At 38.6% G+C, this 23701-nt stretch overlaps 1 protein-coding gene across 1 annotated transcript in view; it reads right to left on the reverse strand.

The window, feature by feature from the left end:
* Nucleotides 1-3652: 3652 nt before the first annotated feature.
* mgat4b (alpha-1,3-mannosyl-glycoprotein 4-beta-N-acetylglucosaminyltransferase B) overlaps nucleotides 3653-23701 on the reverse strand; it is a 99349-nt gene continuing 79300 nt past the window's right edge. Inside the window, exons 9-15 of the mRNA XM_020638365.3 lie at nucleotides 22056-22186; nucleotides 21693-21800; nucleotides 17472-17665; nucleotides 16997-17075; nucleotides 14240-14327; nucleotides 10444-10556; nucleotides 3653-6344 (exon numbers count right to left, since the gene is read on the reverse strand). Of these exons, the coding sequence (XP_020494021.1) occupies nucleotides 6321-6344; nucleotides 10444-10556; nucleotides 14240-14327; nucleotides 16997-17075; nucleotides 17472-17665; nucleotides 21693-21800; nucleotides 22056-22186 (737 nt within the window). The 3' untranslated portion in view covers nucleotides 3653-6320. The remainder of the gene's footprint in view (nucleotides 6345-10443; nucleotides 10557-14239; nucleotides 14328-16996; nucleotides 17076-17471; nucleotides 17666-21692; nucleotides 21801-22055; nucleotides 22187-23701) is intronic.

Consider the following 23701-nt stretch of genomic DNA (forward strand, 5'->3'; position numbering starts at 1 on the left):
CTGATCACACCAACATTTTTTGTACCAGGCTGTAAACACGTTTATTTCCGCTGTCAAAATGTAGACGTTAATATGGGTTGTGTATGGGACTTCTGAGTCTTATGGAGCCAGCCTCAGGCGGACACTCCAGGAACTGCGGTTCTTTGCACACCAGTATTGGCTTCATTTTTCAACACCAGAGGTTGCAGCTTGGTCAGCATAAGTAGACAGAGAAAGGTGTTGTCCATCTAAATATACATCCAATGACCTTTAAATGCAAAGAAATAACATAAATATTTGACAAGCAAAAAGAAAAAAAGTCTAGAAACAAAACAGATTGGTGTTTTTTAACTTCTTCAAGTTGCAATATTGTTAGCTCAGGCTACTAGTTAGCCTACGTTAAACACACAGAGGTTCATTATACATTTATCTTATCAATAATTAGACTTGGTTTCCCAATGTTTTACATGTGGTGCAAGCCAGGAGAGGAAAATGTTGTCTGCAGTTACATTTTTGAGGAGGTGCATATCAGGCTACATACAGTACGTAGGCTTCTGGATAGGAACAGGAATATGCGGATCAGAAGTACACATAAGATGACGTATAAATCAGGCTTAACACTTAGAGAGAGAGGAGTTCACCTGAAAAAAAAAGTATGAAACATGTTTTAGCCTTTGATTGAAACTTAAACAAGCTGAAGGACGCACCACATCATCACACAGAGCTGAGAACAACAAACCCAGAGGGATTTAGACCTCACTATCTTTTAAGGAAATCATTACTCCACAATATATTTACAAAGAACTAAACTAGCACCAGCTCAAGCAGCTTCAACAGTAAAACACTAACTTTGATGCATCAATATTAAGAATCGTGTCAAATGAAGATTCAGAAAGATTCCGCAAAGCTTTAAGGAAATAACTTGTAGATAATAAAATCAAAGTACAGCTTGTTAATTATTGACTGATGACGTTAAATTAGGGGCTAGAAAACACAAATGTTGAACTACTTATGTTCCCAGCATGTCAGTGCAGAGCTGTGAGTATCATGTGAACTCATTCATGTGACCGTCACCTCAGACTAAACACATGCTGCTTTTATTCCCTTTATTCACTGTGATGAAGCATGACGCTGCTTTTCAACATTATTAACCCTCAAGAATGAGCTTTTCTATTTAGTAGTTTATACAATTTGTTATCTGGAACAGTCAAGTTAAACACATAAATAGTTCAAACATGTGAAGAAGAGACAGACAAAACCGCTGTTATTAGTTTAAAAAGTTGTTGTTTCGGTCACTGACACACTTAGATTATTATTCTAAGTGTCTGACAACATTACAGAAAGGTCCCCTACAGAGGAAGAGGATTCTTTTTACAAACCACAAACAGCTGTTACATCACTCTGCACTAACACACCAGACTCCATTGACAAAAACAGTCATTTCACCCTCACAAAAACAGGAGTTGTAGGCCTGCCAGTTGCCACTGCCTAAATTTGGTTAGTTTGTATTATTGTCTGTTAAAATTGTTATAATGGAACTAAACTAATTATACAAAAACACCAAGGTTACACTGTAATACAAACATACTTACCAACTTCAGCAGAGGTAGACCAGCAACTTCTGTGTTCTGAGGTAAAAAAAAAAGAAGCTCTACAGCTATATAATTGAATCAGGTATTGAATGTAAAAGTTTAAAAAACAAAACAGAAACAGCTGTTACATCCCTTTCTTCAAAGACACCAGACTTCATTGACAAAAACAATGATTTGACCTCACAAAACAGGAGTTGCTGGTCTACCACGGCCTCAGCCATTTAGCTTATTTTTGTAACTTTGGTGTTTTAAATAGCATAAACATGCTTTATAAAGAAACAAATATACACTCTCCTCAAAGACCCCAGACTCCAGTTAATAAAACCATGATTTTACCTCGCAGAACAAAGGAGTTGGTGGTCAACAGCTTCCCTGTGATTGTGTGGCTTTGGTGATTTAAATGTCTAGGATGGATCTTACACAGTAGTTTCGCATCACACAAGAAAGCCTAACCATCAGCAACTGAGGCAGCTTTGGACCAGAAACACTTGGTGCTCTGTGAGGGTAGATTTTCTGTTTTTGTCCATGGAGTCTGATGTGTATGTAGAGAGTGATGTAGCAGCTGTTTCTGGTTTTGAAAGAAAGTCCTCTTTAACATAAAGGTCTATCTCTGTAGGGATCATTTCTGTAATGTTGTCAGACACTCAGAATAACAAACAACCTGAACCTGTCAGGGACAAAAACAACAACTTTGATTGGACACACTTTGATCCATCCAGGATTATAGTGCAGGCATTAGCTCCTGTTTCACTGCTGCAGGATGAAGAAATCTACGGGTGACATTCAAAACTTTTTTGGACCATTTAGACAATTCATTTCTAAAATATCTTAAAACAAGGCCCAGGTTTTAAAACACCAGAATTACCCTGAATGTGCAACTCAGGTACCCTTTGATCTCCTGCCATATACTTTTTTTTTAAAGTACAAAATTGAAATAAATTCAACCGTAACAGTTTTTCCGCGATCAAGTCTAGTGATGTAGGTATTTCATCATTTGCTTTGATCAAACCTGATGACATTCACAGAAATCTTAACACACAACCTCCCACACACCCAAAACAAACTCATCATGATGAATTAAACTCGACCCAGAACACCCAAGTATCTCTAAAAAACTACATCAGAATTGTCATTTAAATTCTGTCTTTATTACAATTCACAGATTGATAGAAGTTAAAGATAATTTAAATAGTTTATCTAAAGGATACAAAAGACAAACACAAGATTATAGCAATGCATTCCAGTGCATCTTACAAAGAAAAGTCATCGTGTTTCCTGAAGCTCGAAGACGCCAGGTTCAAATCTGAAAAAAGTGAAGTTCTGTTCAATCTGTTGAATGAATAAATGAATACGTGAATGAATTAAAAAAACCCAAATGAACTTAGTCCAGTTTTGGAGACAGATGGAATGAGCCCAATGTCATGAAATCTGGGTTTTGTGCTCAATCCCTCCCTATAATTTTGTGCTCTTGTATTAGTTTGTGGCGTTTGGAGTTGTAAAAATGTTTACATAAAATGTAGACTGCAGGAAAAGACTCAGATATTACATTTCAAGAATGATTTCAGGGCACTGATAATGAAACTGAGGGATTTTAAAGCAATATATTAATTAAATGTAAAGCATATGAAGCATTGAAGAAAAATAACATTTATATTCAAAGGGAAAATAAAACCATCATTTAGAGAGTGTCAGTGTGAAAATGGACAGAGAAAATAAAAATACACCATTGGAAGAATTGTATAGTTTGTACTATTTATTTAAAGTGTCAAAAGTGTGAAAATGAGACTGAGGGTGGAAAGGAAGAAAAATAGAAAAGATGTGAATCTCTTTTTGCACAGGACTGAAAAACGACAGTACAGTAAAGTACAATAGAGCACAGCAGAGGAAACTAGAGTACTATGGAGCACTGTGAAGTAAATCAGAGCTCTGCAAACAATACAAACAACTTAAAATAGACACTCACAATACCTGTTATTTTTTAACAGTCCCATTTGTAATGTCTGTACTTTGTGTTGTGTTTTTAATGTAAGTTGTGTTTATTGTTTGAGCCTTGTCGAAAGAGAATCACTGTCACAGTTGGGTCAGACAATAAAGTTTATTCTACCAAAATATCAAAGGACAGTTATGTATATTAGAGCTCTGCAGAGCCAGAGTACTACAAAGATGTAAATTCAATGTAAGTTAGAGTACATCAGAGTACATGAGAGTACCATCAAGTACATGAAAGTGCTGCAAAGTACTAAAAGATCCGTTAGATAACTGTAAGGAACATAAAAGTACAGTGAAGTCCATCAGAGTACAGTGAAGTACATCAGAGTACAGTGAAGTATATCAGAGTACAGTGAAGTATATCAGAGTACTGTGAAGTGCATCAGAGTACAGTGAAGTCCATCAGAGTACAGTGAAGTCCATCAGAGTACAGTGAAGTACATCAGAGTACAGTGAAGTATATCAGAGTACTGTGAAGTGCATCAGAGTACAGTGAAGTACATCAGAGTACTGTGAAGTACTGTTAAGAACTGCAGAGTAAATAATATGTATTTATCTAGAGTACTGTAGAGTAGGGATGTCATAATACCAGTTTTTTTAAACTTTGATTTCTTTTTTATCAAACAGTATCGATACCTGTTAAGATACCACGGCAACCAGTATTGGGTTAATTCCTTGTTTTATCTACCGAATCAATGCAGGAAATCTCCTGCACACGGACCTCAACAGACGTAACATATGCGCCTTTTTCTGGAGCTCTGCCGCCCGGTTAAAACAAGTAAGGTGCTCTGCAAAGAGATGTGAACAATGACATCTGTATTGAAAAGTATCAAAATATCCAAACCATTAACAAACTTACACTGGAGAGTTCATTCAAGAACTGGAGGCTGTGAGAGTACTGAGATGACATGAGTACTTCAGAATAAGGTAGAGTACTGATAAGTACTGTGGAGCAATGCAGAGTTCATCACAGAGCTGAGGTACTCAATATTTTGATTCTTTTCGATACCACATGAGAGCCCATATTCTGCCCTTTTTGGGGTTCATATATTTAATCTATGTACCTTCTAAAGTATGTTCACAATAGCTAAAGTTTGAAAAAAGTGTCTGTTTTCATGAACTGCCGCTCCATGCACCGGCTCGCTTCTGACTCTCTCTAAGGCTCTGAAGTGCCCACGTTCAGAGTCCCCACGTGTGCCAAGTCTGATCTGATTGGTCGGCTGTCGGCTCTGCCGTAATTGGTCAGTCGCTCAACACAGTTCTCGGAAATGTCACGCCCCTTTTACCATATTGGGAATGCAGCCACTTTGGATCCGAGGGGAGCAAAAACATTAGCACCTTAGCACTACTGTGCTACCGCAGGCTGCGGCATATCGTGGGCGTGCTACAGAAGTTAACTGGCGTGCAACATGAGCTGCTGGGCTTGCCACAACGAGCCAATGGGCTTAGATCAGTGATCTCACACTGGCAAGACGTCACACTGGCAAATTTTTTTCGAGGAGGGCTAGAACCGAGCGTTACATGCAGCTAATGCTACAGCTAACAGGAGGACGTAGGAGAAGCTGCGTTTCCGCGGACTTTGAATTTTTGCACACAGATGTGCCTGAACATGCACAGGACACTTTTAAAACACACTAAAGAGCATATAAAACCAGAAAAAGCAGAATATGGGACCTTTAAATTATGATTTTAATGATCGATAGTAGCAAAGAGGACTGATGCTTGAAAGACTACCTCTATTCCATTGGACAGGTGTGTAGGAGAAGAATGAGTCCATGAAAGATTGGAGGCAACTCCCACACAATCCGTCTAAATAACATGATTACGTTGGTTGCAGGAGTATGCCTGAAATGTTTAACAATTATAACAATAAATTACTCAATATTGGGTGACAAGGACTTTTATTTTTTCTTCTATTGTCAAGGAGGTATCACTATCAAGTTTAAAATTCTGGTATGGTGACAACCTTACAGTGAAGTAAATTGCATACAGTACAGTACTGGACTTTACTGTGTCGTATGTTTAAGTACGTTAAAGAACTGCAGAATCTAACAGAGCAGTTGTCATTGAAAAGGCCTCAGTAAACTCAAAATAAATCAACTTAAAAAAAACTTCATTAAAAAAGTAAAAGAACAGCTGTCATCAGTAGTTTCAAGCCACAAAGATGTGAAAAGGTCCGAGGTCGCAGCAAAGGATTGTGGGTACTGTTGTCGCTACATGTTGCAGTGTTTCAGGGCTCTTCTTCGTCTTCTTTAAGGCAAAATGCTCTCTGATGGGAGGACAGAACCCCGAGCAGCGACTACACACACACACATACACACACACACACTGAGAGGGCATTCATATGAAGTGTGTACAGCTCTATACGCACATACTGTGGGGCCACCGGTGTTGGTAGAAAGGTCCGGATAGAAAGAGGCCTTTGAGTCTTTAGAAGCAGCAGTTTGATCATCAGAAGTGATGATTGGACTATCACCAGTGTTTCAACATTTACTTACTGTATGTACACATAAATACAGACTCTTCAGGGTTAAATACAGCATTGTCTCTCTCTCTCTCTCTTCACGTCCACAGTCCGTCTGTGTGGTCTGTGTTTCCAGTCTCTGCAGCCCTGCAGTATTGAGGTCCGTCCAGATGGCGGCACTGTGGCACCGCGTTGGGGTTCTGGTCAGCGGGACGGCAGCTGACTGGCCTCCGGTTGGCTCGGCTGAACACTCGGAGGAGCTGAGGTAACAGTGAGGGGGGTGGGGGGGCAGAGATTCAGTCTGCTTTCTTTATGAAGATCTGAGGGAAAGCAGAGAGAACCAATAAGAACCAGGGGGAGCTTTACATTTACAAAATGTATTGTGAAAAGTCGTTAAAACCTTTTTCCTTTAGTCTACTTGAGGTCAGTCCTGTGCATGTGCATGCTTTTCTTTGTTTGTATTTTAAGTGTCATACATGTTAAGTTGTTTACCCTTAAGAGTCACATTTATTTGTATGCAATTAACTCCACTTTTCCGTCTGTTTTTAGTTAATAATTATCGTCTTTATGTAGGGGTTTCCTGATAAGCATGACTGGCTTGTTTTGTGTTTTCTCCCAAATGCGCTATCAATAAAATAACTCGACAAAACGAGTGAACAGCAGCTACTGTACTGCAAAAATTCAAAACTAAGCAAGTGTATTTGTTTCATTTCTTGTCAAAAATATCAAACTATCCAGATACACATCTTAATTCAAGATATAAAATTCAATCAGGTATCTAACGAATATATGTTTTAATCTTCTTCTGTATATAAATTAAATGAAATAAAACTTAGAAAAGAAAATCTATCAATGGGGTAACTGAACGTTCTCGTTGACATTGCATCTTATAGACACTGAACAAGTTAATGTTGTTTGCCTCTTTGGCAGATATCTTGTACTTCTTATAAGCAATCAAGCCCTTATTTGTTTGCTTTTTAAATCTTAAATTATAAGTTAACTGGACCTGTGGGGTGAATGTGGCTTATAATAAGTTCAATAACATATTTATGAAAATAAATTAGACTAATTCACTTTCTTAGATTTGAGTTCTTGCAGTGTACTTATGATAACACAACACAAGGCCACTTTTTTTAGCACTCAAATATATATATATATTTTTTATTATTTGAATGATTCTGAGGAAAAACAGCAAATTAAAAACGTCTGGCTGAAACCATGAAGTCTTTTTACAATTTTGCTCTTCTAATTAATCATCTGTCAATCATCTAATTGAATGTTCGACTCATTGTTCAACTGTACATGAATAAACCATTAAGAAGGTTTATTTATAAGAAAGACTAAGTTATTTAAAAAAACGACTAAAGCTGTCAGACAATGAAAAAGCAATACAAAAATCTATTTTTTCCCTCCTGAGATGTTGTGTAGAAGTGTACATATAAATCAACAATTTTACTTCGACTGAGTATTTGAGTAATTGTACTTACTGTCACAATTATAAAGTCTGACTAATACAGATTTTTAAAAGTTTGATAGCGATCCAGATATTGTAAGATTAAAGTTTAATGTTCAGCTGTCGAAAAAGACGTTCAAATATTCAGTGTTTGCGCCAGAAATGTTCCAGCTGTCAGGATGGAAAATCCTCTCAGACATCATGAGGAGTCTGCAGTAAACCCAGACTAATGCATTCCTTTAAGGGTTAATGTTGAGAGATTTTCCCTTCATAAACCCTCAGAGAGGTCAGGAGTTTATAGTCCTACTTTTTAATCCTTTACAACAACCTTGTTATGTAGGCTTAAATCAAAAACAGTCTCTAATCAGACTCTTGCAGGTAATTTGGCCACACATTTTTCTAAGGGTTTATTGAGGTGATTGTGTGAAGCTGCAGGCCAGGGGCTCAAAGATTTGTTCCGATTTTATTGGTTTATTCTCTTAAGAATATCTACCACACCCTTCAATAGTTTCTTAAGCCTTTTATCCTTATAACCAGGAACTTTTTCAAGAACATTTTGCAAATCCTTCATACCCCTCAGGGCACATTTCAGTGGGCTAAAAGATTTCTCTCATACATTAAAAACATCTCCGGGTCTACTGCATCTACTGAAGTTCCACCAGGAGCTTTTAAAAAGATTTAAGTTTCAACTGACTTTCAAGCCGTCTGGAGCTCCACTAATGCCGAGGTCAAACTTCACATTATAAGCACGGTACGATTATAGTCCGATCTGGCAAACGTAGGGTTTTGGGGCCTGTCGCTGCAAAAAATAATCACATCTAGGACACCACATGTCCTCCTGACAGAAAGTCCAGCATCTACAATACATCACGTCAATACAATACGTCAGTGACATTTACCAATGAGAGCAATTGTTCGGGGATCTGGTGGGAGTATTTTGTGATGAGTTTTAAGGTGTTCGAGTGTGAACACCAAAGGATTGGCAGGATTTGAAGGATTGACAGTCCATACCGTCTTCCCTTGTGACCAAATGTCCACAGTCGTTTTATTTTAGGGTTTGCTGAACACAGCCAAGCAAGTATCAAACACACCGCTTCGGATGCCACTGTTTGTTTACAGTCTTCTTTCTGGGTGTAGACTAGCCCAGACACTCTTCCATCCAACGTCATCACGTTGGTCTTGATATTTGGTGAGTCATGTCTGTTGGTTTAATTTAAGGCTCTGTGATCGCCTAATCGGACACAGTGTCCATCGTAACTGACAAAGAGATTGTGTAGTCAGACCTGGGCATAAGACAAACTGGGAGGGGGTTGTTTGGACCACGGAAAACTCTTAACATTTGTAAATATCCAAACCCAAACTCCCAAATTAAAATAAAACAACAACTTTTAATTCCCTACAGACTGAAAATCTTTACAAGCCCTGGAATCTGGACTTCAAGACATCGGAAATGCTTTTGAACCTTTTTTAAGATTACTTTGACTCCAAAGAAACTTGGAAACTTCTTCAGGACCATAAAAGCCACACCAGAGTAGGATGACAAGATGTCCCCGCACAGCATTTCCCTCAGTTGTCCTTCAAATTGAAACCATGTTCCGCATTTAATTGGCTCTAGTTTTCCAAAGTGTAGGACAGTCTCCTTTCTAAAACCAGGCTTTATCCTACATCTGTGTAAGAGAAGGCTATCAGCATGGCCTGTTTCAGGTGTCAATCAATCAGCAAACACCTGGGATCATTGGATCACCAACTTGTCACCATCCTCATGGCTTACGTTATGCCCTGCTGCCACAAAATAAAGACACAAGCTTTCGGGATGCACTTTTTCAGGGAATACGATGGAAACTACATCAAAAAAAGGAGACGAAGCTAAAACAAAGTCTGGGAAAGTATTTACTCCTGGGTGAAGCCGTTGGAGGGCGATTTCCAGAATATTTTTTGGAACATTTTCCAGAATTTTGTTTTTGTTTTGTTATCACTCATGGAGGAGAATACGGCTTGAAATGTCACTGCATGCTAGACTCACAAGAAATGCCTGGCTCACATAGAGAAATGTGGATCTAAGCATCCATTCTTCCTGAAACCAAACTAGGACTGCCCAACAGTTAAAAGTTAACAGCAGCTAAAATCACAAACATGCACCACACTGTGCAGTACTCGCAGTTATAGAGGTCAACAGACTGCAGCTTGTAAGCCCCCCCAAAGCCTTTTAAGCCCATTCCTAACAAGCCCTGGAATCTGAACTTTGTGACTTAAAACCTTCTCTGAGACACAACATCCTTTCACAAATGACTTTCTTTCCTTTGCTTATTGTTTTGCACCAAAACACTAAGTCAAATTCCTTGTATGTGTCAATGCAGTTGGAAATAAAAACCGGTTCGGATTCTGGCAACTTAGAATGAACCTCTGGGACATCTCCAGTGATGCTGAGAAAAACACAAACTAACCTTGTGTCCTTTACAAAAACTACATCCTCCAGTTGACACCTGTTTTAGCAAAGGCATCTTTGATCTCACCAAGGATCTTTCAAGAAGGACCTCAGGAACCCAAGAGTGATAACATCCCAGAGTACACAACTGTCTATCAAGACTCTGGACCCAATTGTCTATATGGAATCCAAGAAACTAAAAACTACAAGGACCCCTTAAACCTTTACACCTTGACTGTCACCTTGCAGACACTCTCAACCCTTTCCAGAATGTTTGGAAGAACATAAAGGACTCCTTTAAGAACCAGAGAAACTTGCAAAAATCATGTCTAGCATTCCACTCATGAATGTTTCTGAACAGGCTTCCAATAGTTAAAGAAGTCCTTTAACGCTTAAAAAAATCCATGCATCCTTTACAGTTATCCATAACAACAGACTAGTAAACTTGAACCTGCTGAGCTTCCTTAGAAACCTCCTTAGGAACCCTTATCTACAAGGTTCAGGAAGCTATTTTGGATGAACCCAAGTCGAGCGGTCTCACCTCGCTGAGGATCACCCAGACCGGTGAGTCAGTTATCACCGAGAGACGCATCGCCTCCAGGGGCCCAAAGGTGGGGTCAACCTCCCCCTCTGCAATGCCTTTCTGGAAGTTTCCTGAAAGATAAAAAAGGCGATTAAACCTGATGAGCGATTGGATTTATAAATATCCTGATTGTTCCCTGACTTTCAGGTGGGGGAGGCCTCTTGTTCTGACGGCCGTGTTGTTTCTATTACCATGAACTCCTTGTGACCGCTGTTGAAAACACATGGTATTTGTCACATCCAACTATTTAACTTCTGCCTGATGAAGAAAATACCGTTACTTTGCTGTACATTTATGAGTTTTTCCATTGCATGCAGTTCTTTTTTTTGTGGTCCTCTTCCTACCCTGTAATGAACCGTGTATCTTTAAATGTTCTCATGATGATTGCTTGTGAAGAACTGAAGGATTAAGTGTTTCTCTGTGTTAAAGAAAATTCTCTTATTTCTTAAAATAAATTCAAGATATTCCATTTAATCCCCCTTGGATTAGCTGGTAATGCATTGTCACCACACTGAAAACAGGGCTGATTGTCTGAGCTCATGGAAAGATATGTGATTCTCAAAAACCACGGACACTAGACACATATGATGAAACCTATTTTAACTCCCTTCAAATGTCTCTCCTTCTACTTGACCAATGTTTTTGTTGGTTGTAACCTTCACAAATAACAAAACTTTTTTCATCTACATCAGTGAAATACACAGGAAAGCGTTCTAAAACTCTTTATTTTACCAAATTTCAACCCAGGGATTAATAAAGTATTTCTGATTCTTGAAAAATGTCTGAACATTAAGTCATCTATAAATGTGTCTGTCTTAATACAGAACACCTACCATTGTTTTTTAATGGTTTGTAATGGTTTATAATGGGCCTTGGGTTATTATTTATTTATTTGTTGTTTGAGGTGAGTAATTAAAGGATTTTAATGATGTTTGAGGATTATTTTGTGCAGACCTACAGGGTTATAAAAAGCCATTACGTTTGCCCAAAGTCCATTAAGTGTTCCCTGTGGTTCTGTTTGACTGACTCCATCTGAAGCCGTGCCGTCTCTTCCTTCCGCTCAGTGACGGCAGGTTTTTTAGTTCCCCTGCACCTCAACAGAGCAATAATCCCTCAGAGGATTCATTTACTGGGATTATCATGATGCCAGCGACGCCTCCAGGTACGAGTGATACAGTAATCCCAACAAAGAGCAGCGCCTGGCTGTGCCTTATTGTTTTATCACCCAGTGTTATCGATTATTATTGTGGGTCTATCAGATTTAGTTCAGTATCCAGCGACATGTAGACAGACAAAGGAGAAAACAAAACCCTGAGGTTCAAATAAAAACAGGATCACACATGTAGGGTGGGAGGTCTTTGTTTTTATTTCATTGGAGTTTTTTTTAATCAAGTTAGTAACTATTTTTTACACCACCCAATTAGTTTGGCATGATTCAATCCCTGAAACTTTCTTTTAACTTTAAATGATACCTCAAAATAGTCTAATGAATACTACACTTAGGTTATCAGAATGTTAGTTACTTGGATACTTGAAGCTAGCACATGTTTTTAAACAATACAATTTCTGTTATTTTAACAAACAAAAGTGTTAAAAAGAACCAAAGATTTAAAAAAAAAAGAACCTCTATTTCATAAAACTGGTCTGTAAGAGAGGAATAAATCCATCAAAAATCACAAACTCCTGACACTGCCTAAATTGCATAAAAACGTTGGCAACCTTTTGTTTCTGAAACATTTATGCTATTTAGACATTGTGCCGTTATCAAGCTTTTTTTGATTATTGAAAAAATGAAATGACCTAATATTGGGTTCCAATAACTTTTTTGTTGTTGTTTTTGTCATGTTATCAAACAGGTATCAATGTCGTGAGGTTTTTCCCAGAATCAAATTGAAGTTTAAAATTCTGGTATCGATACAACCCTACTCTGCACAGCGGTTTTTGACCTGTTGGACTGCGACAAACTATTTCTGTCCGCTCTTGCATAATGTTAGGTCCAAAATGCCTCCGCTAGTCGATCTAATTTCCTAAGTAAGGCCGATCTCAGATACTGAACCGTTTGTTGTTCTGACACAGAACATCCGGAGGCATCCTGCGGAAATTAATAGAGTTAAGAAGAGTCAGCCTGATCGATCGCCCGACTCATCTGAAAAATTAATGAAGGGGATAAAGAGCTGCTGGTAATTTATGATGTCAGATCAAACACTGCCCTCCTCTATTCCTACTGTGCTCCTTCCTTTTTGTTTTGTTTCTTTATAGCTTCCTTCATGCACAAATATCTGCTGTTATTAATTTTTCATTTCTGACTTCTTTTACATGAACACCCCAAAGAATGTCAACCCATGTGTCAATCAAAGATCCACATTAAGCTCATTAGGTAGGGTGATCTTTATACATTTTACAACCTGATGCATGGACTATGATATCACATTTTTTACATTTATGGTGCTGAAGTCATTTATTGTTTATTCACGGTGTTGGTTTCTGAAATATGTTCACCCAACTTCTGTCAGCCTATTCAACTTGAATCAGGAAAGAATGGAATGAAATCCTTAAGAAATAAAAAAATAAACATAAAAAATATCTACAAAATGCTAAATGTATGTATGTCTTCAAAGCCACCAAACTCCATTGACAAAAATGGTCATTTAAGCCCTCGAAACAGTGTAGCTGATGGATTACCGATTACTGAACATGTTTGTCAGTTTCTGTTGTTGTGTGACTTTGTTGCTTTAAATGATTATTTCAGATTTGACTAGAAATGTCTGTGTAAAATATATTGACACAAAAGACTGCAGATTGAGGGAGCACTAGTCAAGATACTTCCTGTGTTCGGTGAGGGAAAAAAAAAAACCCGGGAACGGAGAACATCTCCAAAATTCTTTGCAAAGGGGACCAACATAACTGCATTAACAAAACATATAGACATGTGGGGACTTTCTGAATTAGTGTTGCAGTATGTGCATCTGTGTTGTAGCTATTTGCTTTCATGTTGTGGCGTTTGTGTCTGTCATTGTCGTTAATACGTTGTGTTGTTCCCTTTTTTGAAAAGTGTTTTGGATATGCATTAGCCTGACACCTCCGAGCCACCGTATAATTCAACTGGAAGTATTCTGAAAGTCCTACCAACCCCCAACCAGCTTTTACAACTACTACTCCTATACTCTTTGTTTCATTGTCACTAAACTACAGCACCGACCACCGACTGTTTTTTAATGCTTATTCATAAAACAAAATGAGAATGTTCCTAAAACTGTGAACTTTACATCATTGTTTAAACTTATAAATGTTCCATGAAGCCCTTCACACAGATCTGCCCTGTGTGTGTGTGTGTGTGTGTGTGTGTGTGTGTGTGTGTGTGCTTCCTCTCCTTGTGAGGACCAACTTTAGTTAGAGGAGTGATCACATTATAGGAGAGATGACGACTGTGTGATGTCACTTTTTTGTTTTAGTTTCTTGAGAGATTAAGGATTAAGGTTGGAAAAATGTTTGTTTTAAGGCTTCGGTTATGAGGTAGAGTAAAATATGAAGTCAAAAAAAAGAGTCCTCACAAGTATAGAAGTTCCTCCTTGTGTTTGTCCTCATTGAAGCAGACAAACAAAAGCAGAGGAATGTTGCCCTGAAAAACTCTCCTCTCTGTTAGCAGACAGCTCGTTAAGCCCGTTAAGCTCATTAGGACAGACTGACTGAACTTTATTGATTATCATGGAGCGGGTCGCACAGGTGCCAAGCAGCTGATGATGTCATCACTCACCTATTCTGATGAATCCGTCTTCTGTCCGATGGTACTTTGGCGTTCTCTCCCTCCCTTCTGTCAAGGCCTCTTTCTCTGCCTGAATATTCTGGAAACCCCCCCCCCCACAAACACAATTCAAAGCCCTGTCACAGCCACTTATTACAGCCGCATTAATTACATGATTATATGGGTAACTTGGCAGCAACAAAAGCTGATTTATGGAAGTCCACAGTTGCCAAATTGAAATTGGATTTAGCATGTATTTGCATGTGAGAAAAAGTTTTTCTGGGTGCTAAAATCCCCGTCTGATCCTGACAATGAGGCTGCAACCATTGTCCACGGTGTTTTTCTGCAAATACAAACAAAATAACCCCTCAATCAATCACGTCCGGGTCAATTCCAGCATTTGGTACATTCCCTTTCTGTCAAGATTCTGTTGTTTGTGAATTTGTTTGGGGACTGGTAAAAGTGACCTGCCACTTGTGAATTTGTCTTTTGAAATGTAAATATGTTTTGTACCTTGTAAAAGTAATTTTATTTTATAAAATGTAAAATTGTTTTTCAAAATGTAAATTTTCTCAAATTATGTAAAAATGTTTCACACTTTGTAATTTTGCTTTGCACTTCCCAGCCACCGTAGAAAAGCGCTAAAGTAATGCTGACAATTTTAGATTGAGATTTTATTAAAAATGTTGACAATGCGAATAAATCCAAATTTAAACAGATTCCACTGACTCATACTTTTCAGTGTAGTTGCAATTATTATGTTGACACTTTTAAAAAGCAGCTAAAGAAACATTTCTAAGACATGTTTGTGCTTAGAGTGCTGTGCATATTGTTATCTTGCTTTTATTTGCTTTATTTTTGCATTGCTCTTTCTGTGTTTCTTTCAACATGTAAAGTGACATCTCTTGGAAGCTATTATGTAGACAAACTCATTATCATTATTCATGTAAAAATGGCCTTTTTAATTTTCAAATGACCAAAATGTGCAACCTAGACATGTTGAAGAAATGTCTTTAGGCCTACATGTTACACTATGTATGGTTCTCAATCTCACCAAAAGAGTTAACTCTCAGATGTTGGAAAGGTGTATGTACAGTACCTGTTGCATTTATACCATGTACTGTTTAAGCACCAACAGAAAACAAGTTTCTTTAAATAGTCTTGTTAAACTTTGGACTTATTTTTGAGGGGATTTTTGGTGATTTACAGACAAAATTCTGGGCTTTGTTTGAATGTAAGGATGCTTTTAATCTACTGTAAAAGAGGGTAGAAGATGTCCTGATTTATCTGTGGATGAAGCTCATTCTAAGGTCTAAAAACACACAGATTTCTAATTAAAGCTGCTAATACACTGATGAAAACAAACTCTTGAGTATACTCTTGTATTTCTGCCACTTTTCCCCTCCATCCTACGCGCTGAACCCTTAAAGTCTGAGGATTTCAGTTGTTCCTTCTTGTTGCTGTTGTTTGATATTCCTAATCTTCTGCATCCTCTCCTCCTGTCAGCCCTTGTCCTCATCCCCCCTCCTTTCCTCTTCTTCTGGTCAGCGTTACCCAGGCAACCTCCTGCTCCATCTCAGTCATGTGTCTGAGCTCGCTGTAAGTGCTGCTTGATGTCTTTGGTCTCTCTTTTATTAGCCTATGCTGAGGTTGATCTCAGCGGGAGCTCCTCTTCCTCCCTGTTTATGTCACTCTCTCCTGCAGTGACTCTTTACTCTTAATCAGCCTTCATCGTACGGCCGAGGAGCAGGTAGACGCAGAGATCCGTCAGTCTGCCTCGTTAGAAACATTACGGATACTGAGGTTAGAGACGCAAGGAGCTGATGCTAAAGTCAGAAGATATGCTACACAGATGAAGAAGAATAACACACCCGATCCTGTTTTTAGGATAAAACTGACTCATTTTAGAAGCTTAATTAGTTCATTTCAATTTAGGAACAATTATTGTAGTTCTGTCATTTATTTTATATTTTGACATCAAACTTTACACTTTTATATCGTTTCTTTGAGCTTTTTTTATTTAGTCTTTGTTCCATAACAAGTTCCTTTTTCCTAATCAAGTTAATGCTGTAATCTCTGATACTCTTACTTTAATTTTTAAAAACAGCAGGATCATTTTCAAACAGCACGTACTATCAGCTGAAGACAGTACATGAATTCAAAATAAGAGCTTAGGAAATGTAATTTTTAAATGCAAAATAATGGAATTTCATAACATGCGATTAAAATGCGATTAACTATTGAAATTTAGCCATTAATTGAGATTAAAAATGTTAATCTTAGACAGCCCTAATTTCAGTCAGTTCAAATATATTACATTCTGAGATATCTGAGACCGGGGAAAGAGAAGATCCACAGGGAAGGAAACATGGGCTGTTACTTAAACTGACAGTTTGCTAACAAGGTCCAAATTAATTAAAGTTAATTAATCAGTTTTAAAAGAAAAAGAAAAGAAAAGAAAAGTAGCTTTAGTTCCCTCAGTGTACAGAGAAGTTTGAGTTTAAGAAAACGTGCCGGTACATTAAACTCGCTGGGACATAAAACAGTTTGCCTTTCTTACTTTTAAACTTAGTTTGTCTAATTGCTCAATCTTTTTGATTCCCCCCCCCCCCAGACTTCTTTGAGAGGTGTTAGCTTTTAGCCTGTTGAGTGCAATGTGTTCAACATCGGTCAAATAAATGATGGACACAGCTTTGGCAGCTACATCAGAGTATTGCGACTGATCACTGAGTTGAGGAAACTGCTCTGAGCTTTTGGTGTTACACTCACATCGAAGGGCAGAACCTCCACCGATGTGTTGAAAAGTTTGTCTCCTGGATGTTCAATGTTTCCACTCCGAAAGAAATACCTGAAAGATAAAGAGAGGTCAAAAAGAAACACAGTCTTATTGAATTTATACTGAAGTAGATAATAAATATGTTAGCAGCCAGAGTTGCAGTTTCTCAACAGGCAAGGTAGGCAAACTGCTTGGGAACTCAGACCAGTACACCCATATACTTAAAACCACAATAGGGGCTCAAAATGTGCATAATTTGCAATGACAGTGTGAAACCTCCCAAGGGGGCCCCATCCGGCCTCACTCACTCTTGTTGCTCTGCATACATTATTCCCAGGAAAAAAAGTTGTTCAATGGAAATTAATGGAGCGGAAATAATCTAGTAATTGAGGGAATGCTTCAAGTCTCCTTTACTATTTGAATATCAGGACTTCTGCTTGATCTCGGTAACCTGCTGTCATTACCGACCTCTCGATGCGGACAGGTGTGAAGAACCGTATCCGTATGAAGTCCCCCGCTACAGGTGTGAACGCCCAAAAGAAGTCCTCCCCCAGGTAGGCTTTCTCCAAGGTGAAGTGCTGGTAGGTCTTCAGGCTGGTCGTCACCTCGGCCAGCGGGTTGGCGTGACCTTTATGGAGGGTCTGTTTCCCAAAGTCCTTATCCTGCAGATAAACATGCAGTTTGTTTATGGGATGTGCATTTCATGGAAAATTACTATTCAACAACTACTACTAATGACAATACTGAGTGAAGTAGATCCTTTCATTGAACCTTTTTATTGAGTAAAACAGATCGTTTCTTCAGTTAAGAGATGCTCAGTTAGAATCTTAGCATCTCTACTAATGCTTTCTTCTTCTTTTGATTTTTAAAGGCAGTCAGCTAACAGCATTAAGATGCTCTTCTGCCACTGTTGGCTATAGTACTGCATTACAACCGGGAACGGGTAAAGAAAATTAAAATGAGAAAGAAGTCGCATGGACACTCAATTATAAATGAAAGACTAAAAAATCCATCTGTATTACAAAGTTGATTTATCTGTTGATTTATATTTTCTCTCTGGAATCAGGGAGTTATGATCACATTTATGTTTGTGCTTCCTCTGAGAGTGAACATGAAAACAGAGAGCAATGACCAGAAAATGATTTAAAGTGTTAGTCATTTTAAATTTCTAACAGCGTTTTACACAGACTGGTATCACTGCCAGCCCTGCTTGATGTCCTGATGACTAATCCTGTTTCAGGTCAGGGCAGACACACGGAAAGTAACAGGAGTAAAAAAAACAGAAACATGCATCCCTGTTGATGTTACTTTATAGCATATTAAGAGATATTTCATTGTTTTAACAGTTTGTCAAAGAAGAACATCCCATCGTGAGAAAATGCAGCCTACAAAGGTTTAAAAACAGTAACTTTATTTTCAATGTCATGAAGATTGAAATATACTACTCCTTTGAGAAAGAGATGAAAAAATTGACAATCCAATGTTACCTGGTTGTGGGAATGTAATTGTAATTGTGTAATTGTAACATTTATATGTCAAATGTTAATGCACAGGTCTATTTTAAACACCTTTGGGACACTTTTTTGTTTCTTGACAACTGGTGGTGGAATGATTAATGCTAACTGTGACATGTCTATTCATCAGAAAAACCTCTCTCCGGAGACGTATGAGAGCCCTCATGACCAAACATAAAAACTAATCTGACTTTAGCAGCGGTTCAGATGATGTTTTTATGATTTTTTTCACATTTGATTCATAATTTTTGAGAGATAAAGGGAAAATTTTTTATGGTGACAATAATTTCAGTGTTCAGTTTTATATCAGTCTTCAAAAACAAAAAAACCTGGACAGACGTTTTCCGAGGTTGATCGGAGTGGTCAAGATTTTCAAGGATTCAACGCGTTTATCATCATTCTGGTTTAAGAGATACAAATGTGTGAAAAATCCTCTGCAGGGAGGCTCCTTCTAGAAAGTGTGAAGTAAATGTTCATCAGAAGCAGAATTTCTGGATTTATTGCCAAGTAAAACTAAATACACAATGAATTTGACTTGGTGCTAAAACAAAAAAGGTAGAATAAAGAAGTAAAAAAAAAAAAGCTATACAAATATCAGTTCTAATTTTAGGGAATTTAACAGAACCCACCAGTGTCACCCCTAATTGTGCATTTAATCCACATGTTTCCGCTCTCATGCTGCGAGTTTGTTGTGTTCATTGGAGTGAACTCGTCCTAGCGTTTTCCATTATAGTTTACCAGTGTATGATTTCTGCCTGCTTTTTGACCCTGCCTTTCCCTGAGCCTCTGGATTTTGTTGCCTGTTTGATCGGACTTCTTAAGTACTGAACCAACCTGCCTGATTTTACTCTGCCCCTGTGAAGTCGTGCCTTTGAACCCACTGAGTGTAACTCATGTCAGGTTGAGAGTTTGCAGCGAGACATAAAATAATGAAATATGAATCAAGATAGAATAAGATCCAGGAATAACAGGATTCCGAAAAAAGAAGAAAGCACATTAGGTAAATGTTCTTGAGCGTGTGGAGCACTTTTCTAGTCTTCTGACGACTCAAAGTGCTTGTACACCGCAGGTCACACCTTCACATTCACACACTGATGGCAGAGGCTGCTGTGTAAAGTGTCCATCAGTATTAACTTATCCATTCATACACATTCAGGCACCACCGATGAAGCATCAGGAGCAATTTGTGGTTAAGTGTCTTGCCCATGGACACATCGGACATGTAGCTGCAAGAGCTGGGGATCAAACCCCCAACCTTCCGGTTGGTTGAGAGACTGCAGACTCTACCGCTGATCCACAGCTGCCCCATTTTTGTCACATATTTGGATATTTTTAACCAATACTCTGAGATGGGAAAATGCAAAGTAGTCGGACACTATCAGAAATAGAGGCGTTTGTTTTCAGCTTCAGGTTAAACTAAGATAAACATCTGTTATGGCCTCCTTTGCTATTTTATTTTTTTACTCCTTAACAAATTTTGCAATGGAAAATGTAAAAATAAGTTTGTTCTGCAGGGTGCCATTAATCCCTTCATCTGACACTGACCCTGTGGCAGCAATTTCAAATATGAAAGATACAGAAATATAAACAGATATTCTGGTTGTTGGCCATAAAGAGGCTTTAGAATTAACTTCAGTCTGTTTCAGAAGCTGATACAAAAAACTTCTCACAGGAGATTTAGCTTTAGATTTTAGGAGGTTTGCAACAAATATCTTTAGAGGATACATAGGCCTAATTGATTTCAAAAGTTCACTCCTGGAATTATTATTATGGACTATTTCAGAGTAGTTTACTTAACTCTACAACAACTCTCTACAAACTTAATCTAAATCTCACTTCCACTTAGATTTTTTCCATTTCAGGTTTGACCATTTTAGACTATGCGCTGATTTTCTTACTAAAGGAGGGTGAACATTTCAGGTTGGAGGGTAATAGCTGTGTTTGGCCTCCCATGCAGCCCGGGCCTCTGTGGTTCAATCCATGCATCGAGGAGCTGCTGGTGTGTGACGGCTGGATCGATATCCAATCGACGGGAGCAGATTGCTGCAGCAGTCACGGGGACTCTTAACACAGTGATCAGAGACGAGACGAGACGAGACGTTCGCTCTCACCGCACTGATACTCTGCAGTCTGGGCCTGAGCCGACGGCTGCAGAGGCTTTCAATCTTCATGTCTCCAGAGATGCTGGACTGAACTTCCACTGAACCTGTTTTATTCCTCTAACCCCCCCTAATCTTTAGTGTTTTATTGGCATGATGTCAAGTCCTAATTTACACTCATGTGTTTAAATGTATGCTGTAGTCTAGCCTTAGGTTTGCAGAGCTGTGCCTACGCTGAAGCCTACGTGCAGTATGAAGCCTACGTGCAGTATGCAGCCTGCGTGCAGTATGCAGCCTGCGTGCAGTATGCAGCCTGCGTGCAGTATGCAGCCTGCGTGCAGTATGCAGCCTGCGTGCACCTCTTTGAATAAATAACTACTGACTTCAGTAACTAATAACGCAACCGCATGCCCTGTGATTGGACCACTGCCCTGTGATTGGACCACTGCCCTGTGATTGGACCACTGGGTAGCACCATGTCCTCCTCTCTTTGACAGGATTGAGATTTGGTTTTTGAAATGATATAAAAGATGTACTGTTTAATTTATTTAACCCTGCAAAGGTTGAATGATTGTTAAATATGGTATATATACCTTTATTTGTCATATAAAAAAAATGAAGTAATGTTTAAGTAATTAGTTTTAAAAAGTAAGTTAAGCTGTCTACAGAGGAAAGAGACTAAATCTTGTCTTGACTTTTTTAAGCAAGCTGAGCTGCACATTTTACATGCTCTTATTTATTCTGTTTTTACTGAGTTGTTTAATTAGTTTTTTTATTGTGTTTTTAATGTCTTTAATTATTATTGTATTATTATGTATTGCAATATGATTTTTCAACAGCAAGTTTGCATACAAAATGTGAAACAGTAAAAGTAACTACATTCCAGCAGAAAACAACATACTGAATAACTTCAAAACATTAAGTCTAAGGTTTTCAAGTTTAATGTGGCTTTAAATCAAAATGTAGTACACACACACACACACACACACACACACAGACACACACACAGACACACACACGCAGACACACAGACACACACACACACAGACAGACACACAGACACACACACACATTACCTTGAGTTTCTGTATTTTCCCGGCGAGAGAGGAGTGCGTGCCGACGTGTTGGAAGAGAGAAGGTTTAAACCGGATCCTCAGGTTGGCTTTCTGTCTGTCACAGTGTTTCTGCAGGACAAACAAACAAACAAACACACAGAAGGAATTACAGACACTGTAATTAACTTTTTAAATCCCTCAATAAAACACAACAAAAACTTCGCCGCAGAATACACACACTGTCAGTATTAGCAAACAGCTTCGACAGGAATGCAACGTTAATCACACAGCTGGAGCTTTTTCAGTTGCTAATCCACAAATGTGTGCAGGTGTGAGGGGGGAAATGTAGGTGTGTAAGAAAAAGTATTAAGAGGAGGAACTCACTGCATCCTTCTCTGGATTGCACACTTTGACCCACATGATGTGGTCGAGCAGCCAGTCGATGGGTTTGTCTTTGTAGAACATGAGCATGAACTCCACGATGAGCGACAGGTCCAAAGACTTAAACATCTTACCTGTCAGACAAGACGACAGCTCAGGTTAATTAACTCAACTTCAAATCCCGTCAGCAAGCAGACAGAAAACGTTCCTCCTGCAAGTCTATTTATCAACCTTTGAAAGTGCCTCATCACCTTAAAATATAGATCGATTTGCACATTTCATTTACATCTGATGTTAACTGTCTCGTTTACATGACTCATCGGGGACATCTGTGATGTGCACCCTGTCAGTAAGGAGCATTGATTAGGGAAAGGCTGCTGGTTTAAATCCCACAGCGGTTTGAAAGAGTGTGTGAAGAAACATGTCAGAATCAGAAGCATGGCGTCAATGAGCCGTGACCTGACCGATTCAAAGACTTTGTTTCGTCGGCTGATAAATGTTTGACCATCACAGTCTTCAGAACAAACGTGTGTTTAACTTTCTGCTCAGAGATCATAGCAGCCAGAAAACCCTGTGAAATAACTCGTCACTGTTTTTTTAAACCCGTGTCATGCCTTTTTATTTCACGCTAATTGATGACACATTCTGATATCTGATTAAGTGAAAAGTATTAGACGCCCCTGAAAAGGTAAATGGAGGATTATGTGAAGGGCCCGACTACACAACCCTCTGCAAAGAGAGGTTATTCAAGAGGCTATTAGGCTTATGGGCAGCAGCTTTCACATGAGAATTTTAAACCCACAGTTTAAAGCATTTATCACACTTCAGAGCATATGTGTTTTTTTTTGGTTTTGGGAAGACTAAATTGAAGCTCTCACGCCACACATGCCTTTTCTCACGCTTACTTTTTTTTTTTTTTGTGTAACATCATCTGTTTGAATGTTTTAACCAAACAGTCTATGTTTAGATCTTTCAACCGGACGTATACAATAACAATTATTGCGCTGCGCGTGCCTGCAGGGCGGCCAATCGCAATGATTTTTAGGGTCGACCCAAGAAGGAAAAGACTGTTGTTTCCTAACAAGCAGAATAAGAAGAAAGACGGGGGTTGATTAAAATAAGTACAACTACTCCTTAACCCGCCACCCCGAAAACAACCTCACTCCCAGCTGAGATCAAGAGTTGGCAGCGCTGTGTTAGCAGCTTTCAGAGGAGCCTTAAAACTTAGTTTTAACCAACCTTTTGGAAAGACCGCTTTAACATTTCAGAAATGTGACAATAAAAATCTGAAATCTTGAAGAAAAAGCAGCTACTATTGTTGCAAAACTGAGATTGGAAAGATTTCAGCCAGATGAGGATTTTAGCAAAAAGTCAATCAAAAATGTTCTTAGTTCTTGATCCAGGATGTAAAAATAACCCGATTTAAACAGCTAAATGAAAGGGGAAACCCTGGAAGTTGTAGTTTCTTTCTCTCCCAGCAGACTTCTTGTATCTTTGTTATCAAAAAGAAAACAGATAGTTTCTAACTCAGTTGTTTATCTTTTATTACAGACTTGTATCTCCATCGCTGACACTGAACCAGACTCTCTCTGCAGGAAGTCTGGACGCCTGTTGTCATTTTTCAGTCAGCTTGTTTCTGATCTTTCTGA

The sequence above is a fragment of the Labrus bergylta genome, chromosome 9 (genome assembly GCF_963930695.1).
Source record: "Labrus bergylta chromosome 9, fLabBer1.1, whole genome shotgun sequence".
NCBI lineage: Eukaryota > Metazoa > Chordata > Actinopteri > Labriformes > Labridae > Labrus > Labrus bergylta.